At 41.4% G+C, this 18527-nt stretch overlaps 2 protein-coding genes across 5 annotated transcripts in view; one reads left to right on the top strand and one right to left on the bottom strand.

Annotated features, from left to right (window-relative positions):
- Positions 1-205: 205 nt before the first annotated feature.
- CEP20 (centrosomal protein 20) lies at positions 206-5875 on the bottom strand. Of its 3 annotated transcripts, XM_082490406.1 has the most exons (5): positions 5829-5875; positions 5130-5327; positions 3864-3948; positions 2894-3036; positions 206-650 (listed from the first exon to the last, which is right to left on the bottom strand). In XM_082490406.1, the coding sequence occupies exons 1-5, from the start codon at positions 5854-5856 to the stop codon at positions 574-576; spliced, it is 531 nt and encodes a 176-aa protein (XP_082346532.1). In that variant the 5' UTR covers positions 5857-5875; the 3' UTR covers positions 206-573. The 3 variants fall into 3 exon arrangements, with proteins under 3 accessions (XP_082346532.1, XP_082346531.1, XP_082346530.1); XM_082490405.1 differs by having other exon boundaries at positions 2894-3033; positions 5130-5852; XM_082490404.1 differs by having other exon boundaries at positions 5130-5852.
- Positions 5876-9772: 3897 nt separating this feature from the next.
- Positions 9773-18527, top strand: part of ABCC1 (ATP binding cassette subfamily C member 1 (ABCC1 blood group)) — a 56789-nt gene continuing 48034 nt past the window's right edge. For both annotated transcript variants that reach the window (XM_082490447.1, XM_082490448.1), the window contains exon 1: positions 9773-9879. In XM_082490447.1, the coding sequence (XP_082346573.1) occupies positions 9832-9879 (48 nt within the window). In that variant the 5' untranslated portion in view covers positions 9773-9831. The remainder of the gene's footprint in view (positions 9880-18527) is intronic.

Raw genomic sequence — 18527 nt, forward strand, 5'->3', positions numbered from 1 at the left:
AGACTTACCCTCATTTGTTTGTTGGCAGGAAGATAAATATAGTCCTGATTTCCGGAGAATTAAAAACAACTGTTCCTCTAAAGCACTTTAATTTTCTATTAAAATTTATTTTCCCATACTTATCCGAAAGTAGCAGGTTCTTCTTGAGGAAGAATGATAAAAATGCTTAGTTCGAATAATTTCAAAATACCACAAAGAATAAAGCTGAAAAATTTTATTACAAAAACACAGGAAAGACACACAAAGATGTAACATACTGAGGAAAGTGCAGAAGTTATAAGTTATCTGATAAATTTTTATAAAGTAAACCCGGTATTTTTAGGCCCAATTCTAGCCACAGGCTTCGCTAATCTGACTTCATATACAGTTTTCCTTCTATCAGCACTAGAGGAAGAGAGCCTTTGCTAACATTTTTTTCTTTGACAGTAAGTATGACCCTGCCATCCTGTCTCATGGGCAGATCTAACAAGCTGAAATGGTCCCACTGGACATATTGAGGAAATTTATACAAAGAAGAATTTCCTAAATTAACTCTCACATAACTTTACATGAGAAATTAGCATATAACAGATATCATCTGTTTATACTTTGTAAAACAAGGGGCTCTCCGAAGCTCGTGCCAGCCATCCTTCCTGGTTCTGGAATTCTATCTGAAAATGAAGCACAATTGTAAATATTCTCACACATCTGGAGATCCAAAGGTATAAGTGTTATATTTCTACTACTATCAACTTTGATACAGAATATCATCATAGGAAACTCGGGCAGTTTTACAAATATGTTTTTCCATGCAACAGTATGAGGTAAGAGCTTTGCATTACGAAAGATTATATTTCAGACAACTTCAAGTCAGTTCTAGTGAATGAATTAACAGAAGCACCAGATTCCACCTGTTGTATCAGGATTCCCAGTCTGTATACCAGTTTATTGGAATATTCATTCAACTAAATAAGCAAGATAATTTCTAACATGAAAAGCCAGTTAGATGTTAAATATGAGTTTTGGATGGTTGAGTTTATGAATGGACTTGATTACTTTAATATGCAGCCTAATTAAAATAGCTAGATAATTAGCATTTTAAACCCACTGCCGTTAGGTCTCCACTGACATATTCCACAAACACACACAAAAAATAATTTCAGACTATAGTTACTTAAAAGTTAAAAGCCTTAAAGCCATTATATTATTGTTTATTTCAAAAAGCAATGTGCAGTCATGTCTTATGATTAATCCTGAGTTTTGTAACTAACTCTAAACAATTAAATCCCCACGTGAAATTATACTGGAGTCAACAGGTCAAGGTGACCCTGCCACAGTCAATTTCAGAACTGACTTACAAAGTTATACTTAAAAAACAATTCATCCATATACTGAGTTTGTTTTAAAAATGGAGAAATTTCTGATAGGAATAATTATTTTCTAACAAAGACAATTTATAGCAGTTTTGGTATTGAAATTTTATTTCTTCAGCCCCCTCTTCTGGCAGAATGGAAACACCATTGGCTGAATGAATTAACTGTTAAGGTGGTTAGTACTTCTCTCACACTTTTTAGATGTCAATAATATCACAGGCCTCATAATTTTCAAATTTTTGGATACAAAAGAAATGGTTGATAGTACTAAATTCTCACAGTAGAAAGTGAATACACCAAGCTGACTCTTTGAAGGAAAAAAATGGACCAATGATCCCTTTCATTCTGTAGCTTAGGTGGTATTAATTGTAACCAGTCAAAAAGCAGACCAGAAAGGGAAAATAAGATGTAAGTGTTCTACTACAGAGCAATGAACTTGGAGCTTAAGTTTCTGCAGTCAATGGGATATGAGTTATGTCCTCGGACAAGGCTTATGCCCATATACAGAATTGACAGCTAAAGAGTTAAGAACTTTCTGTGGAAATTAGGTAGAGATACGCCCACTAGTTAATATATTTTACTGAGAATTTGGGTTAAATTCTTATATTAAATTGCCAATGTAATAAGACTGTCCCTAGCTGACCCATTCCAGACTTGTAATAGTGTAAGGGAGTACAACTTGGCCAGTTTAACTTTTAAGGAAATGGTAAAGTGATTTGGTGGATGACCTTTCTGATACCGAGAACAGGGATATTAATATTTTCCGGTCTTTACCAGCAACTGCATAGCAGTAAATCTCTGTTTCCAAAAGGATAAATGGCATGACAGATATTCTACCATCTACAAATTAGAATAACACAGCTGTCCAATTTAAATGAGTTTTCTGGTTTTAACAGTCTTAACAGAATAAAGCTAAACAATTATGTTTTTTTCCCCTTCTTTCTAGTAACTAACAAGTAGCTACAGGTACCACAAGGTAACAGGAGCTTCACAGTACCCTCCACTGTTGAGAAATTATATAAATTTGGCTGTCTGCAATATTTAAAAATGTCAGCTTTATAAATAAAATACATTCCCAAGTAAGAAAGTTCTACTACTGACACATCTGAAGGCCAGTCAAGCGCTTCTAAAGACAATCAGATTTGTATGCTGTATATGCTGCCTCATTAGCATACCAGAACAGAGACGTAGGCCTAAGAGTTGGTGTAAGTTGGTCACTTGTTTAAACAAAGGCATGTATATGGGTTGTTTTAGAAATCACAGGTGGGTCTTTCTTGAGTTGGATATAGTAGGACCTTTCTTAAATGAATAAGTGAGCACAGGGTATGGTCAGGTCACACAGCTTAATGGTATTTTTGAGGTATAAACATCATTCTGCTGAAGAATTTTTCTTACTAAAGAGGCGTCAGCTTAAAGCATTCCTTGCACAGTGAAGGAAGTACGCTGTGTCCATCTGCACGTTTATACTGTTACAAACATATGCATCACATAGAAAATCTTGTCACAAATAAAACTTCTGCAAAAACGACCAACACCCCCACCTTTTTGATTTCTCTCAGTAGTTGTTTTGCCAAGGTTCTGCGTTGAGTAATTCAGCAAAGACACTTTTGGAAGTGTATTCTGGGTACTTTCTTCTTTACCACCACGTAAGAAATGAGAGAGAATTCCGTACAAGAGAGGTCTGCTTAAGAGAGAAATGACAAAAGCAGTCTATGAAATACTGAGCATTAAAACCCACCCTCAGAACTTCTGAGAACTTAATGTTTACTTCTAGAATACATACAGATGTCTTTAATTATTTAAATACATTATGCCACGTGGCATTATATAAAGAAGCATAGACCTAAGCCCACCCTAAACACCAACACTCTCCTAAACACCTCACACTGAGACACTCGGATAAGCTCCAGATCCCCTGCAGGTGAAGAACCGGAGCATGCTTCTTAGCACAAGAACACAGATCCACATTCTCACTCCTACAGTACAAAGGATCAGATTTTGGCGGGCTGCACATCCCAAACTTGACTCTTCCTAAGCACCTGACAGATTCTGACAGCACAAAGTACAGAGAAGAGTGAATGTGTTTAAACCTGCTTTAGTGTCCTAGCTCATTAATGCGGTCGTATCGGAACACTGTGAATTTATATCTAATTTCAGAGTACAATAATCTTTTTATTGCTCTACAAAGCAATTCACTGATATACAAAGTGTATCTGTCTTCTACTTCTGACTGTATGGAAGACTGTACTGATAAGAGACTTGTGTTTTGGTGTCCAAGTATACTATCTGGAGAATGCTATAGAGCTGGCAGAATGAAATGTGAGTTTTGAGTATGTTTGAAAATGGCCCTATATGTTTCACATTATGAGCCTGAATCCAGCATGTCAGAGCAGCCATGTGATCTAGTCACATTTCAATTGGTGAGAACATTTATACGCAATTTATAGTAACACTAAAGAGAAAAATATACGCAGAACAGAATATACTGTGCATTCCAAAATCAATCCTTACACTGATTTTCCATTCGTGTCTTCGACTATGTTCAGCTCTTTGGCAAGAAACTCTCTATCCAACGGCACTTCAGGCTGGCCAGATTCTGGAAAAGAGATTTCCTCAAAATTCTTAAGATTGGTAAGAAAAACATCACCAATTAACTTTTAAAGACTACTCAGGAGACTTCAAAAGAGAATGAGAGCACACGCATTGACTATTAATATCTAACAGTATATTGTAATTCCAGGGAACTCACTCAAACATTAGTGCTTCGTACTCTTATAATTTACAATAGCATATTACAATTTTTATCTTCACTCTAAAGGAATCTAAGAAAAGTATTAAAGAAGTCTTACAATATAAAGATAAATTAGTCAGGCAAACAACTCTTTCTCTAAAGAAGTACTGTTATCAAACAGATTCCATACGTTAACTATTGTACAGACTGTCTCCATTCCCTCTTGTCAAGATGAACCTTTGTGCCTGTAATTTTAATAGTGAAATATATAAAATTATTAAATAGCAAAATGTAATTACTGTATCTAAGCACAACTACAGAACTTCAAATACAAGTTAGCAATAGCTGCAAAAATAAGTAAGTGCTGTACCATATAAATTACAGCTACTATTTAGATGTTGTAGTCTAAACAGCTCTCAAATATTGGTATTTTAGCACAGCCAGTAACAATAGTACTTAACTGAAGTTGTTAAAAAATACAGACCTTCTTCATATTCTTTCTTGTTATTTAAGCTGAGGACATCTAACCACATTTCTGATACAGTCTACATGCTTGAATTGCCAGAATTGCCATAATTCAGACTATCACTACTTTGTGTACTTTAAATTATTCCTCAAAGTTTTGTTCATTTGTAGGATTTTTATTTTTTTATTTTACCCAAATGCCAGTGAGTACAAAAATGTGACGTATGCTTTAAAATACTGTTAGCCATTTTCCAAAACAAAAGCAGACATTTCAAGAAAGGTATTTTGATTTTGCAGGCTGTTATCACGTTTTCTTGTTCTTGCAACAACTGCTCTGTCAGAGCATTTACCTCAAGGATAAGGAGCAAAGGGTAAGTTTTCTGGAAAACTTATGGTACGATGTGGCTTAATGCTGCAAGTAAAGCTGTGGAGAGAGCATTCGTATCTTACTTATTTCCAGGGGAAGACAAGATTGTGCAGCTTTGTCCCACTTTTTAATTTCATAGTATCAGTGGAATTACTCAACCAAACTATAAATATCTATTAATACAGAGATGACAACAAAAATACAGCCCCAATACCTGCAGTTAAAACAGATGCTGCGTATTTGTATTTGTTATATTCCAGGTATTCACGAATTAGTTCATTGATTAAGAGATTTTCATGCGACAGTGGTGGCCGTGGTTCACTTTGGTCATCCAGTGCGTTAAAAACTTCAGCTCTGATCCTTGCTTTTATTTGTCCAAGAGCACCTCTTTTTTCCAATGTGTCCCTTAAAACTATTACCATAAAAGGATCTGTTAATATAAAGTCAAATGTATTCAAGCAGCATTTATCACCCATAAGATAAACATAGTTTCGACGTATTCACAGTGAAATAAAGACACCCGCACCTGTGCATATACCAGTCGGTAACATCACTAGGAACGTTACAGATAAACGTTCAGCCTCCAAAGAAGTCACAATTATATATTTTTAGCACTAAATGTACGTTCTAGATATTTCAGAGGTGGGATGTTACTGGACCAAGATGTTTTTAACACGTGAAAACCAGACCAAGATAAACGATAGGGGCGGAGTGCTTGTGTGGAGGTTTGGGGACGCTTCTCCTGCGGCTCCCCGACGGGCGGTGTGAGGAGCCGGCGGCTGCCATTAGCGCCCGGGGCCACTAGGAACCCCGACCAGCGGCCGGGTGCACGGGAAAAAGCGAGCTGCCCGCCCTGCCGGTGTCCAAGGCGCCTCCGCCGCCCCCCGGGGCTCCCCCCCTCCCCCAATCCGACCTGCTTTCAGCTCCGCCACCGTCGCCATCACCTAACGGCCGCGCCGAGGACCCGGATGGACAGCCCGGCGGCGGCAGGCGGCCACTGCGCAGGCGCAAGCGCGGGGGCGGGCCCCTGTCGGCCCCGCCTCTCGGCGAGCTCCAGCCAATGGCACAGCTCCGGCGGGCGGCGCGTGCAGTTTGAGCTGGGGACGGCGCACTGCCTGCGGTTCGCGGGCGGGGTCGCGCGCTCCCTGAGGTGGCTGAGGCTGCGGGCGGGTTCCCCCCGCGCAGGGACCGACAGCTCAGCCCCGGGGCGAGTCCTCTGCTGGTAGGCAAGGTCGAGCCGGGGTAAAATAATTGGCAGTGCCTGCCCGGTGTACATGGAGTTACCGCTCGGGATCCTGCCTGTGCCCGACGTTCAGTCCTGTCAGCTGGGGCGGGGGGGAACGAGCGGCGTTCCAGGGTGGCTGTACTTTTTTTTTTTTTTTTTTTTTTTTTCTTCTTTTCCTCTGTAATTTTGTCAATGTGCCTTATTTGGAGGGCGAGTGGGTGGGAAGTGAAAAAACGAAACATGGAGAATGAGTGAGAGTTTCTCCCTGATGTGTAGTGGAGGAGTTTTGTACTGAGCCACTGAAAGATGAACTTTTAATCAAAGGGACTTGCCAGAAATTAGCTTTTAATCAAAAAGTCTTGCCAAAATGTAACCGTATACGGGGTGTTTTGCAAGTCTGTGAGGATCCCTGGTGTGTGTGGAGGCATGTGTATGTGCTTCGTGTTGCTGGGATGAGTCGACAGTGTTTATTTCATGAATGTATTAATTTTTTCCCAAAGGAAATGCAGTCACTATGGATGAACAAACTGGATTTGTCATGATCTAGATGGAGCAGCCTGCTTGGGCTTGAAGGAAAATGTGAGTCTTCTTAAGCAGTAAATCACTTATGGCCTTGAAATGTGGGGTGGGGTGGGTTTTTTTTGTGTGGGTTTGGTTTTTTTGGTGTTGGTTTTTTTTTTTTTTTTTTTTTAAACATTTCCTCTGAAAGCAAATATTTCAATTCTGAGCTTCCAGAGAATCTCTGGCAGGGAGCAATAAACAAAATTCAGGAGACGAGAAGTCTTCAGAAGTAATGGTGAAGTTAATCTGTTCCTTTAACACAGCAGTAACCTTCAGTGAGTCAGCAGCAGTAAGTGCCTCTGTATATGCTAAGCCTGCTGCCTAGATCCCTGATGAAAATCCAGTGATGAACAGCCACTTACCTTTAACGTGCACGGCATTTTTACAACCTAAACATTTTTCTCTGCATCGTTCTAAATTTCTCGATGTTGTTATGGGCGAATGTTCTATTACACCTAATTTCTAGTTGATAAATTGTTGTTATTTTCCACCCTATATTTCCTATCCAGCTTTAACTTGTATCCTACAAAGCAAAGTTCAGAATCCAAAGTAGAATTGGGGGGTTTGTGAGAGGGGAGCTTCTAGTTCCCCTTTTTAAATAAGATTGCAGTTTCTATTTTATATATTAATCTGTGTTTTAAAAGATGCTTTTATAACAATGGTTTGTGAAATCCATGTTCAGTGACTGGTATTCTGGAACCTTGCTTCTGCAGGTTTGCGCGTCAGTTCTGTTTTTTCTCCTCCACAACAAATATTTTGAGTCTGTTACATGTTGCTTTGAACTCTTATGCTTCCCCTGACATTTAATTATTTACTCTGCATTTTGACTGTACTTTGTTTAAAATCTGTGTTGCTATTGTTTAGCGTTTCTAAGGGAAGGAGAAGGAACTAGTTGGAAGGGAACTAATTTGAGATGCAGATCCAAGTATCTTTATCAGATGAGAAACATTATTAACCTGGTACATGAGCATTGGTACGGGGATAGTTTGAGGCTGAAAAAAAATTATATTGAAGTACTTGGAAAGTTTGAATCCTGAAAGTGTAACTTAAATTCTGTTAGTCTTCTAGCATACAATAACATCTTGAGAAAAAAATGAGTGGGTAAAAATTTGTTTTCCTTGACCTTCCTCACTTCATGCTTGCTTACTGTCTTCTTGTTTGGAGCAATCCCTGTGATATGATCTCCATATCCTAAATAATTTTCAACTATACATTTATATTCTATTATTACACATAAAAAATGCGTAAAAGTGTAAGTTCTTAGAGGCTGTATTATCTGTTTAGCATTTTTTTCCGGTTTACTATGCTATTAATAATGCTATTAAAAAAAAGAAAAGTTCTTCCAACTTAGTGACTGGGTAGTTTGTATTAATTCTCAGAGCTATTGACATTTATATGCACTGCAGAGCAGCCAGGAGAAAAAAAGTATTCCTTGCAGCCAAGGGGCAGTAGGATAACAGATGTTGGAGTGTGAGGTAGCTTTTTCAAAAGGACTTTTACTGAACATCAAGGCATCAAAAATCCCACTGAGGTCTTTAATATGATTTTAAGATGAATGTAGAGAGTGCACAAAACAGGACAGAAATATTCTTAATAAAAATAAGAATGATTTGACTTCAATGTTTACTATAAAGATTTTAATATGGTATGAAATAAGGTATGGGTTAAACTGACACAAACTCGTATAGCTTCCAACATCCGATTTGTTTGCTTTGGTGTTTCTGTGATGATTCTGCTCAGTTCATTAAGGCATATGTGACCTTGCCGTGGGCTGAACTCTGCTGCTGCCACTCCTCGACCTGACACCCTGGGAGAGAGAAAGCTGGGGGGATAGACCAGAAATGCAACACTCAGATGGATGGTCAGGCCACAGCTGTCCACCGGCACAGCTCTGAGACTGCAGTGGAGTGTGCGGGTGAGTAAGGACCAATTGGTGATACCTTTTTTGTATGTGTGACGCTTGCTTTTTGGTTATACATTGACAAATGAGACCTGTGTCTCTTCTAACAACTTTGTTGGTTACTGTAATTGCTCTGGATGCAAAAGAACATTTTAAAATTGAGGTTCTCTATATAGCTTTTGTGATTAAAGCTGTCAGATGTTACTGTAGGGTAGTATGTAGCCACTTTGCTCTTTCCTGCAGCATATGATGCCATTCCTACATATGCACCATCCATACTCCAGCTGGCCTATTCTAGTAGGTGTGATAGTCAGCTGAGCATGGATGCTGTCTGCGGGTTAAACCGATGCGTTTCACATAGGACGTGAAGAGTGCAGTGAGACACAGCCGAATGCCACCACAGGGGCTGTGTGCAGTTATTTCAACTAGTACCTATTTTGGATGAAGTTATTTTGGTTCAGTTTCGGTTCACGCTAGTCAATCCGAAATAGTACAGTGCTTTGAAACTGGTTTAACTGGTTCATGTTGAAAAGTGAAATATTTGAAGGTGACCTTAGGCTTTCACTGTGGCCTCCCCCAAGGACAGTGCCCTGGCTCTGTCCCCCGGGTGCCAGCAGGGCACGGGGGCTGCGCGGGGGTCCCTGTGCCCTGGGGCCGGAGCCGTGTCACGGGGAGGGGGATGCCGCGATGCCCGCCGGTGGCTCTGGTCTATCCCGGCGGGCAGGTGCGTCCGTTGCCGGCGGTGCGGCTGGGAGGTTGCTGCCAGGGGCGGGCAGTATCGCGTGCTGCCGACACGGGGAGGGAGGCGAGGCGGAGGTGCGCCGGGGAGGGGGGCGATGCTTCCGCCCCGGTTACCCTGACGGGGGCGCGGGGGATTTCTGCGTCGAACAAAAAAACACGTGTTGGGCTCTGGTCCAGCTCGCAGCCTCCCGGGCCCGTCCTTCGCCGCGGGCCGCCGCCTGTGCGGAGGCGACGGGCGCCCCGCGGGACGCCGCCGGGGCGCGCTGGGGCGCGCAGCGCCTCCTGCCCCCGCCCCCGCCGAGGCGGAGCTGCGCAGCGCGGGCGGCGGCGACGACGCCGGGGCTCGGCATCCCCGTGACCGCGGAGCCAATCAGGGCGCCGTGCTGGCGCTGCCGACCCGTCTCCGCCCGCCGCCGCCCGGGCACGGAGAGGTGCGGAGGTGGAAGCGTAGCGCTGCCGTGGGAGCCCGCGGTCGCCTCGCCGCGCCCCATGGGGATCGAGAGCTTCTGCAGCGCGGACGCCTACGAGCCCTTCTGGGTGAGCGGCGGGATGGGGCCGCGGGGTCTGTGCTCGGCGGCGGCGGCTGCCGGTGTGGGCGCTGAGGGATGGCAGGGAGCCGGGTGGGACGGGGATGGTCGCGGGCCGTCGGCCCCGCCGGGCTGCGCCCGGCGGCGGGGAGCGAGAGCGTGCCGTGCCGGCGCTCACCTCGGGCAGAGCGCGGCGGGCTGCGGCGCGCCCCGGCCGTGCGCCAGCCCCTCTGGCCGCCGCGGCGTGCGTGCGGGAGTACCGGCACCGACCGGCCGCGGGCTGGGTGGCGGGGCAGGGCCGTGGTCGGGGGCTCGCCGGTCTCCGGGTGGGTGCGATGTCCCCGCGGCCGGGTCGCAGAGCGGGAGCTGGCGTGCCTCGAGTGCGGGTCTTCCGGCAGGGAAGCGCTTGGAGGGGGAACTAGTGGGTGAGTGCTTGCCTGGGAGACTGGAAACGAGGTTTCCTAGTGACCGGAGCAGTCCCTCTCTGCTGCTTTTGGCCGCTTGTCTGCGTTGCTCTGTGCGAGTAAGAACAATAACGGTGACTGCTAACTGCTGCTATCCTGCTAGAGTGGTGTGCTGTCCTGTGAGGGAGGCCAAAGATACACTTTCTGCAGGCTAGCAGCTGTATCACATGTTTGCGTAGCAATATTTTTGCTCTTCATTAATGAAGGGTGGTGAGCACAGCCTGCTCTGGGTGAACTGAAAACCAGCTATGCAAAGGTGAGTGATGTGGAAACGTTGCAGTGTTGCTGAGCTGAGACCCAGGGCCCCTCTGCAGAGGCACACAGGTGCAGGCAGCAGTGAGGCCTGTGTGGGGGCAGGAGGGTAGTAAAAATCCTACTAAGGAGGAAACAGGTCGTGTGAAGGAAGGGAGGAGAGAGAGCTGGAAGGTTTTGGTTTGTTTTGTTTTTTTTTTTTTTTAAAAAAAAAAAAGGTGGGATGAGAGCTGCTGAAAGCAATGTGCAAGTAAGAGGGAAACACGTGGATTTTCTTAGACTGTTCAGAGAACTTTTCACATATTCATCCGGTATTTGCCAGATAGTATTGAGCAAATGAGCTGCCTTACTAGGAAAAAAAATATAAAATCGGATGTCTCAACGAATGCCATTGTACTATTTATCTCAAGAACCATTAAAATATCACTTCGCAAATATTGTTAAAATGATTAAGACTTTAAGATATTTAGCCTTTTTGGCTGATCAAAAGTGATTCTGTTTACCTGCTTTTACATCGTTTAAGTTCATACCTCTTTTCAGCTAATTTTTGTGTTTCTCAGAAGTGGCTACATTATGAGTTGTCATCAAATGTATTTTTTTCCTCTCTCAGGATGAGATATTTTACTTAAAGAGCTTTAGAGAATACATGTTTCAGAATTCAGCTTATGGAAAAACTTGACAGAGTAGTAGTTTTGTGAAAAAGAGCTGCCAGTTCTTTGAATGGTGGAATTGAAACATCAGGTAGAAGCAAGAACTACACTCAGGATGGTGGAAACAACTAGTTTATATAGAATTTCTGATGGCAAGTTCTTTCATTATGAAAACACAATTCTTGTATATACTATAGCCTTTTCTGATGTTTGTGGTGTGTCATAACTATTCCATACTTTTTTTTTTTCCCCCACTGGTTACGTTGGTTTCCAAGAATATAGATGGTTTTGTGATTTGTCATACTTCTTCAAATCATGTGGAGTCTGCCTTTCGTTTCTTCCAGCTAAAGATCCTGTGGGTGTGGTTGTTTGATTTCTGGATTCTTCTAATCCTGCAAAAGAACAATTGTGAATTCCAGTTGGTGTAAGATGCATCTGGAAAAATCTTCCTTGCTGAACTTGTCCTCATAAACAACACTCTGTATCCACTTTGTTCAGTTGTTAGCAGTAGTGGGGAGGATATTAATGCTAGTTTTGGTGCTTATGGATACCCTGCATACCGAATTTTCTGGTATTTCCATTGTTGCTGCTATTTGAAGCTGAAGTTGTAATGGATTTTCAGAAAATGCCTATGTATATGGTGTTCCACTGGACTTCTAGGTACCACCTGTGTGTGTGCTACTGTCCTTCCTATCTTGTGGTCTGCACTCTTCTGCTTCTCAGAGCTGGGTGCTAGCCGGATACCCGGTGGCACGTGTTATTGCATTCTTGTGGTGAACTATATGGCCCCATCAGCTGTTTTGGTTGGTGCTGAAGCCTTGCTAGTGGATCAGTGGAATCTCCTAGCGCTGCCAAGCTTGGCTTCAAGGAAAAGATGTGTTGTCTGTCAAGGGTGGTGCTGAGTTTGAGGCAACTCAGTTTTAAATTGTGGGGGAGGCTTTGCAGGTTGAAAGGACCTAATGGGCCCTTAAAGACTGTATGCTAATCTTCTTAAGCTTGGCTGGCCAGGATTTTTCTTGTTTGCACACCCAAGGAATGTTATTGTTGAAAGTTCTTGTCTGAGAATTAAACAGATTGGTTTTATTTAATACTTCCTCTGAAAGGTCAACAGCCCAAGCAAGTTTGCCATCTTCTTCATTCCTTTTTTTTTTTTTTCCTTCTCACTATTTAACCTGTCTGTGTCCCCACTCAACGTATTAACTTCACTGCAATCAGATTTGCTTACAGAATTTAACTGTTTCTTACTTCCTTTGAGCCAGACTTCCTTTTTGGAAGGGTACTGTTTCATCCTTGCTTTCTCTGACATCAGGGAGTATCTCAGAATGAGTATCCCATCCACAATATAAAGAAAGGTACAGCTGTGTAAGATAAAGTTACTATTTACTAATAACTGGTGATGATGGTGAAAGATTTAAAAAACACTAGTGGGCTAGGGGTAGCATTTTGCACTACTTGCATTTCAGTTCAGTGACTTTAAGGGCCTGTTTAAACTGGAAAACTTTTCTTGTGACCTGACTTACTGAGATAGCTTTGCCTAGAGTATCACTAGTGTATGAGTGCAGTCTGCCTTGCCTCAATACCAGCACAAAAAAACCACCCGTGAAGTGAAGTGAAGTGGGGTGGGGTGAGGAATTCTGTCATTCTAAGTAAGCAGAGTAAGTGTGAAGGCAGATCTAGAACTTAACGTACACTTTGGCCTGCTGACCTAGCTGTCTGGATATATGCACAATTGATGGTGGTCTCAGTGTGGTTCCATTTTGAAATGGTCTGCTGGTTTTCCTTTCTTTTGAATAAAATATCAGTTTTTCAGAGCTTGTAAGCTATGCAGTATCTCATTTAGAGAAGTGTTTTCATGTTTGAAATTGATAAAGGAGGAGGTTAAGAGTTCATGTGACACTTTGGGAGTTAGCCTTAAAAACTCAGTAGGGCTTTTATGAAAAAGACACAGGAGATATGAAAGTAAAAGTGAGTTCAAACTAAGCAGTTCCTTACAGTGCTTGGCCAAGTTTTACAGGAAGTCTCAGTTATTCATTCATTAGAAGACGCTTATAAGTCTAATAGAATCTTAAACTTTTGAGGTTCTTGCTTATACTTAAGGGAATGTGAGAGAAATGGCTGATATTTATATAAGCTTTTATCATGTCCTTAACAGGGAAATACATTGTGTTTTTTAAAATGAATTTATTTTCTATTTCTTCTTTATGTCAGTGGGAACTTAGTGGATTTTTTTTTCCTTGTTTTTCTAGTTGGACTTTTGATTGTTGGGGAAGGATTGAAAGCAAGTAATTTCATTCAGTTCTAGGAGAAAAGCAAGTTTTCATCTCCTGTTTTGTTTTGAAATGCTTGTAATGGTGTATAATGCTTCAAGATGTGTCTGCCTGTTTAAATGAGGCCTGTTTCTTTCCTGTTGGTGCAGAAAGCTTTTGTGGAGCCTCTTCTCTGTCAGTAAAGAAATTGCATCCAAACGCTAGGCCTAGCTCTTCTTTGTGTGGTACCATGCTAGAGTAGGTAAACGGAATGGATGGGAAAAAGTGAGGCAGAGCCTTGGATGCAAAATCCGGGGACCAAGTTGGCGGGATTGGGCTTTGCTTCCCTTGCTATTATGTAGAGTTCTGTCTGCCTTAATAAATGTATTTTCTTGAGTGTTTGTCCAAAGACATTATGTTTTGTATTTGGGCTGACAATGTAGCTAGGGGAGATGCACCAACCTCTCTCGGCTGGTTGCAGACATGTTAGGAACTTCTAAGACTGTAATGTGGCTTAAAAGGCTTTTATTAAGAAGAAAAAATATTCTGTAAGTCATTATAATGATTAGCTGACACTTGGAAAGTGATATTGTGTTAGGTAAACAGCTGCTATGCTTATGTTGTTTATGAGGATACTGGGACACCGATAGTTTTCCTGAAATATACTTCTGAAGGAAAACCAGATGTTTTATGTAAGGAGTAATTTCATGTTCTCAAGTTCTGTGGCTTATGCTTTCATGTGTTAGATAAGCAGTGAATTAGCATGTCTCTGAGAACCTTGCAGCTTTTTGCACTGTAAAATATGTCTTTACTGTTTTTTCAGTGTGTTTGTGGGATTTTGAGGTGCTGTGAGCGGTGCTGAGTGGACTTGGTAAAAGTTACGAGTTTAGGCTCTTCCCTTTAGTTGTAAAGGTATCGAGCTTATGAATGCATTTGTGACCAGCTACATATTAAGGGTTTGAAAGAGTATGCAGATCAGAATACTACTTACATTAGCTGACATAGGAAGGTCGTACATGGACAGCGTTTGGAACAGAGGAGGAACAGCACCAGCAGAGTGTTAAACAGAAAAACCTTTACACAAGATGCTGCCTTTATTATACTGAACAGCTGATTGCCTGATTTTTAGTTGTTGCTGTTTGGTTTTTTTTTTTTTTTTTTTTTTTAGCAATCAATGCCAGAGGCTTGTCACCTTTCTCTTGTTTAAACCTGTAAAACATTTTTATTGGTCATGTGAACAAAGATCTAAATTTGCATAGAATTTATACTTATATTAGAAATTAAACTTACCTCTCTTCATCCAGGATAGATCAGTTTTGGGGAAATACAGGGAAATGAAGGGTCATATTCTGTTGTTGATGGAGGTTTCCTTAACAGATGACCTGTCATTTTACAGCTGTCAGTTCAAGGTTGCTCGGAAAACTTAAATGAGGGGGAAAGAAAAACCCCAGCAAAATGTCTGAATAACTTGTGCTGTTCCTTGCAATTACAATGCAGTTTACGTTGAAACACTGTGCTATACTGGGACTAAGTGAAGGTTAACTCGGGTTGCACTGAAGTCATTCTGGGTCACATCTCTAAAAAGCCTACTGCCGGGTACTGACCTTTTGCTTACTTTTAATAGAGTCAGAATTCCGTGCATTACTGTTTTCTCACTGTTTGCATCTGTGTTAGCTTTGGATACAGTTTATTCCGATTTAAGCTGTTACCTTAGTCCCTTTGTAAGATTATAACCCAGGTGTGTTCAAACATCTCACAGTGATTTGAACTTGAAATACGGGCTGTTGCATTATTAAGCAGAAGTCCTGGTTTTGATGCAAAAAGGAGATGAGAGCAGGAATCTTTTTTTTTTTTTTTTTTTTTTTTTTTCTTTTCTGTATGCTTTTAAGTGATTTCACTGAAAAATTTTACAGAAGGGCAAAACCCATCCATTTGATTCTGAAACTGAATGGTAAATATTTTGTTGTCATGTGGCCAAATGTTGTCTCATGGTACTTGTAGACATGTCAGGGTACAGAAATGCTGTCTGTAGAAAGAGGCTAAACATTTTAATTTTGCAAGTGCAGAATGTATTCTTTTGTATGTTTTCCTGACACAAAAAATAGGCATAGTTCAGTAGCTTTGAGCTTCTTGGATTGTAAAGTTCAGCTCTTGTAAATTCTGCAGCTGCAGGTGCTCCTTTCTCTGGCAACTTGTTAGCACCAGCTTCTTATTTTAGGCTAACGGGAAACAAAGGCAAAACATGCTTTTTTTCTTGTAATTTTACACACAGTTTCAGCTGATGCAGTGCTGTCCGTAACAAAGGATTTCAACTCTTTGTAAACATTAGCAAATACCGATGTTGGGCTTTTGGACAAGGAGGTGCTGACATCTGATTTACATTCAGGACTAGGTGTTGGAAGGTAGAGGCTTTTTCTTCGTTGTGTTAACAGGTCAAATCTGTATTATATAAGTCATTACTGTTGAGAATTTAGTCTTGCTAAAACCATTTCTAATAGAAAACATGAGAAACTAAGGGTATTTTCTGTTGCTAGAAACACTCTTATTTTTCCCCCTAAATCTTCTTTGTATAAATGATTTTAAAACTTTAGGATCCCTATTTATTATGTGATTATTCATTTCTTTAATGTTCTCCCTCTTCCTCTGATGATCTTGTTACAATGTTAAAAGATTATAAGAGTAAAGCTTAGGTTTCAGAATTACTTTGAAACAAAGGAAGAAGAGTCATGGTCTCTTTCCCTCATCTGAGGTCTCGATCTGAATGTGGTGTTTTGGGAGGCTAGGCTAGAAGGCTTGCTTGTGAGTGATTTAAGGCTTTTTATTCAGACACAAGACTCGCACATCAAAATCTTAATTGAAGATCTGTATTTTTCAATCTTCTGCTAAACTACTATCTGTTCCTTGCTTCCCTGACTGCTACTAGCATTTTAACCAATGAACTTCAGATTTAATAGCAGTAGTTTTGTTCCTTTCATGGTTTTATGGGGAGAAATGTTTTGTGTTCTTGCTGTTTGGTGAACAAACGGGAGAACACTTCTTTCTCCTCCCTGCCTGCTCCCCCCCCCCCCCCCCGACTCTAATGTAAAGTAAGAGAAGATCCTCAGTTGCATGGTAGGTTTAGTTGTCCTGTAGGAAAAAACACTCAACCCCCCAAAAAAAACCAAACCACTAAACTATGGTTTTTCTGTGGATGAACATGATCTCCATGAGAGTTGGAGATCTGAATCTCATTCTTACATCCCAATGTAGTAATTAACATTAACACTTCTTACTTCACTTTTGTGGCAGTAGAAGAACAAAAAGGCAGAAACTTACTGATCTAATAAGGCTGTTTCTGGCCTGAAGAAATGTCTGAGGACTTTGTGGGGATATGAGCACCTATCCTCAGATGAGACCGTGAAGGGAAGTCCTGAAGTCTCTTCCCAGATCAGCAGTCTGGCACACTCTCTGTTCATTTGTTCCATTGCTTGTGGTGGGTGGTATAGTTCTGTGCAGGAGCATAATTTTGTCATTTCTTCTGGCAGAAGTAGTTTTTAGAGTCTGTGGAGGTCTGGGAAGAAGATCAAGTATTTGGTTGTGTGGCTTTTACTTTTTAGTAGAATCCTGGTTTTGCGTGTTCTAAAAATAAAATAAAAAAATCTCTCCTGGCTGTCTTTCACTAAACATAGGAAGTAGCTGTTGGAAAGATATTATTGTAAAATCTGCGTGAGTATCTTAAGTTTTTCTTCTATTTCCTCTTTCCAGAGTACACTCTTAGATGATACAATAAACCACTAAACCTTTAATTTCCTGTAGTTAGTATAAGTATTCAAATGAACTGGTAGTGTATTGAAAGCTTTACTTAAATGCAGCATGAGCTCACTTTGTGTGCATCACAGCAAAGGTGCCATTTTACTTGTACATTCTGCACTAACTTCAGTTGCAAGAATAACTACATTGTGTCACAGGAGAGATCTGTGCATTCTGGGTAACTTTGGAGAACTCTTTTGAGTTCATCACTTGAAAACAGACCTCCTTCTAATCTACAGCAAAATCTGCATCACTTTTGTAGTTCATTGTTTTCCTTAATTCTCAGCGTGGTCAACAGTGTCACTGTTTTTACTATTGGTTTTGATGGAGAAGGGTAGTCTCTGGGACTTTTAAAGCAAGGTCAGAGTTCCTTTAAAGCAGCCTTAAAAGGAGAAGTCCTTTTCTGCTAGAAGCTCTTCTGAGGGTGTAGGCTTAGCGAGATCAGGCAAATCTTCTGTCTGGGTAGAGGCAGGCAGGAAAATTAGGCTGTCCTAGATAGTGTAGGCTAAAGGCCGATGGCCCTGTGGCATCTGATGGAGAATGGTTGAGTCACCTCATGGATTTATAGGTGCTACACTGGGAATTTTTTTTTTATATGATATCTAGAGCTGCCAGATTTGTGAGACTTCCTATTTCAATGAGAAAGTGATGATACTATTATAAGGAAAGGTGTCAGCTGCAATGACAGTGTTAGTGCTGGAGAGAGCTAATTACTTGCACTCTACTAAATGTAAGCACTGCATTAAATGAAAAACGGTTTTTATTGTTAGGAAAATAAGATTGAGAAATCATATCTAGGTATTACAAAGGAAGTGGTTCTTCTGTGGGTGATATTGAAGTAGTGGGTACACACTGATGTCAATGTCAAACTCCATTTGAAGGAGTAAATGTTGACCATGATATTAAGATTTCAGTGTGGTTTTCTAATTTAATTTTCTATGTTAGGTGTGTGGTAATGTTTAAGTAATTTTTCAGTCACAAATTGTTCATGCAGGTGGATTTAATAGTGTGGCTAGCAGCCTGCATGTCTAGCACACTTGTGCACAGCAGGCGTGAAACTGAGCAATTTTGTTGCCTCCATTTCTGCCAGTGAGAATTATAAAATGTGCTGTGGGTCAAGTAGGATTATTGATATGAGGACAGGCAGCTGCTGGCTGCTCACTTAACAGCCTTTCCTAGCTGCCAGGAGAGAGGCAGCCAGCCACAAGGTCCCGTCCAGTGTCAAATAAGATTAGGCACACTGGAGGCATACGGCTT

This window comes from Vanellus vanellus, assembly GCF_965231255.1.
Source record: "Vanellus vanellus genome assembly, chromosome: 14".
Classification (NCBI taxonomy): domain Eukaryota; kingdom Metazoa; phylum Chordata; class Aves; order Charadriiformes; family Charadriidae; genus Vanellus; species Vanellus vanellus.

What these genes read in the sequence shown, in the direction of transcription:
- CEP20 (XM_082490404.1), bottom strand. Translation starts at nt 5,391, where the DNA reads ATGGGTGATAAATGCTGCTTGAATACATTTGACTTTATATTAACAGAT. An exon ending in GACACGAATGGAAAATCAGT is followed by an intron (nt 3,037 to 3,863) that starts GTAAGGATTGAT and finishes TTCTCTCTTAAG; the next exon opens with CAGACCTCTCTTGTACGGAA. An exon ending in TACTGAGAGAAATCAAAAAG is followed by an intron (nt 651 to 2,893) that starts GTGGGGGTGTTG and finishes CTTCATTTTCAG; the next exon opens with ATAGAATTCCAGAACCAGGA.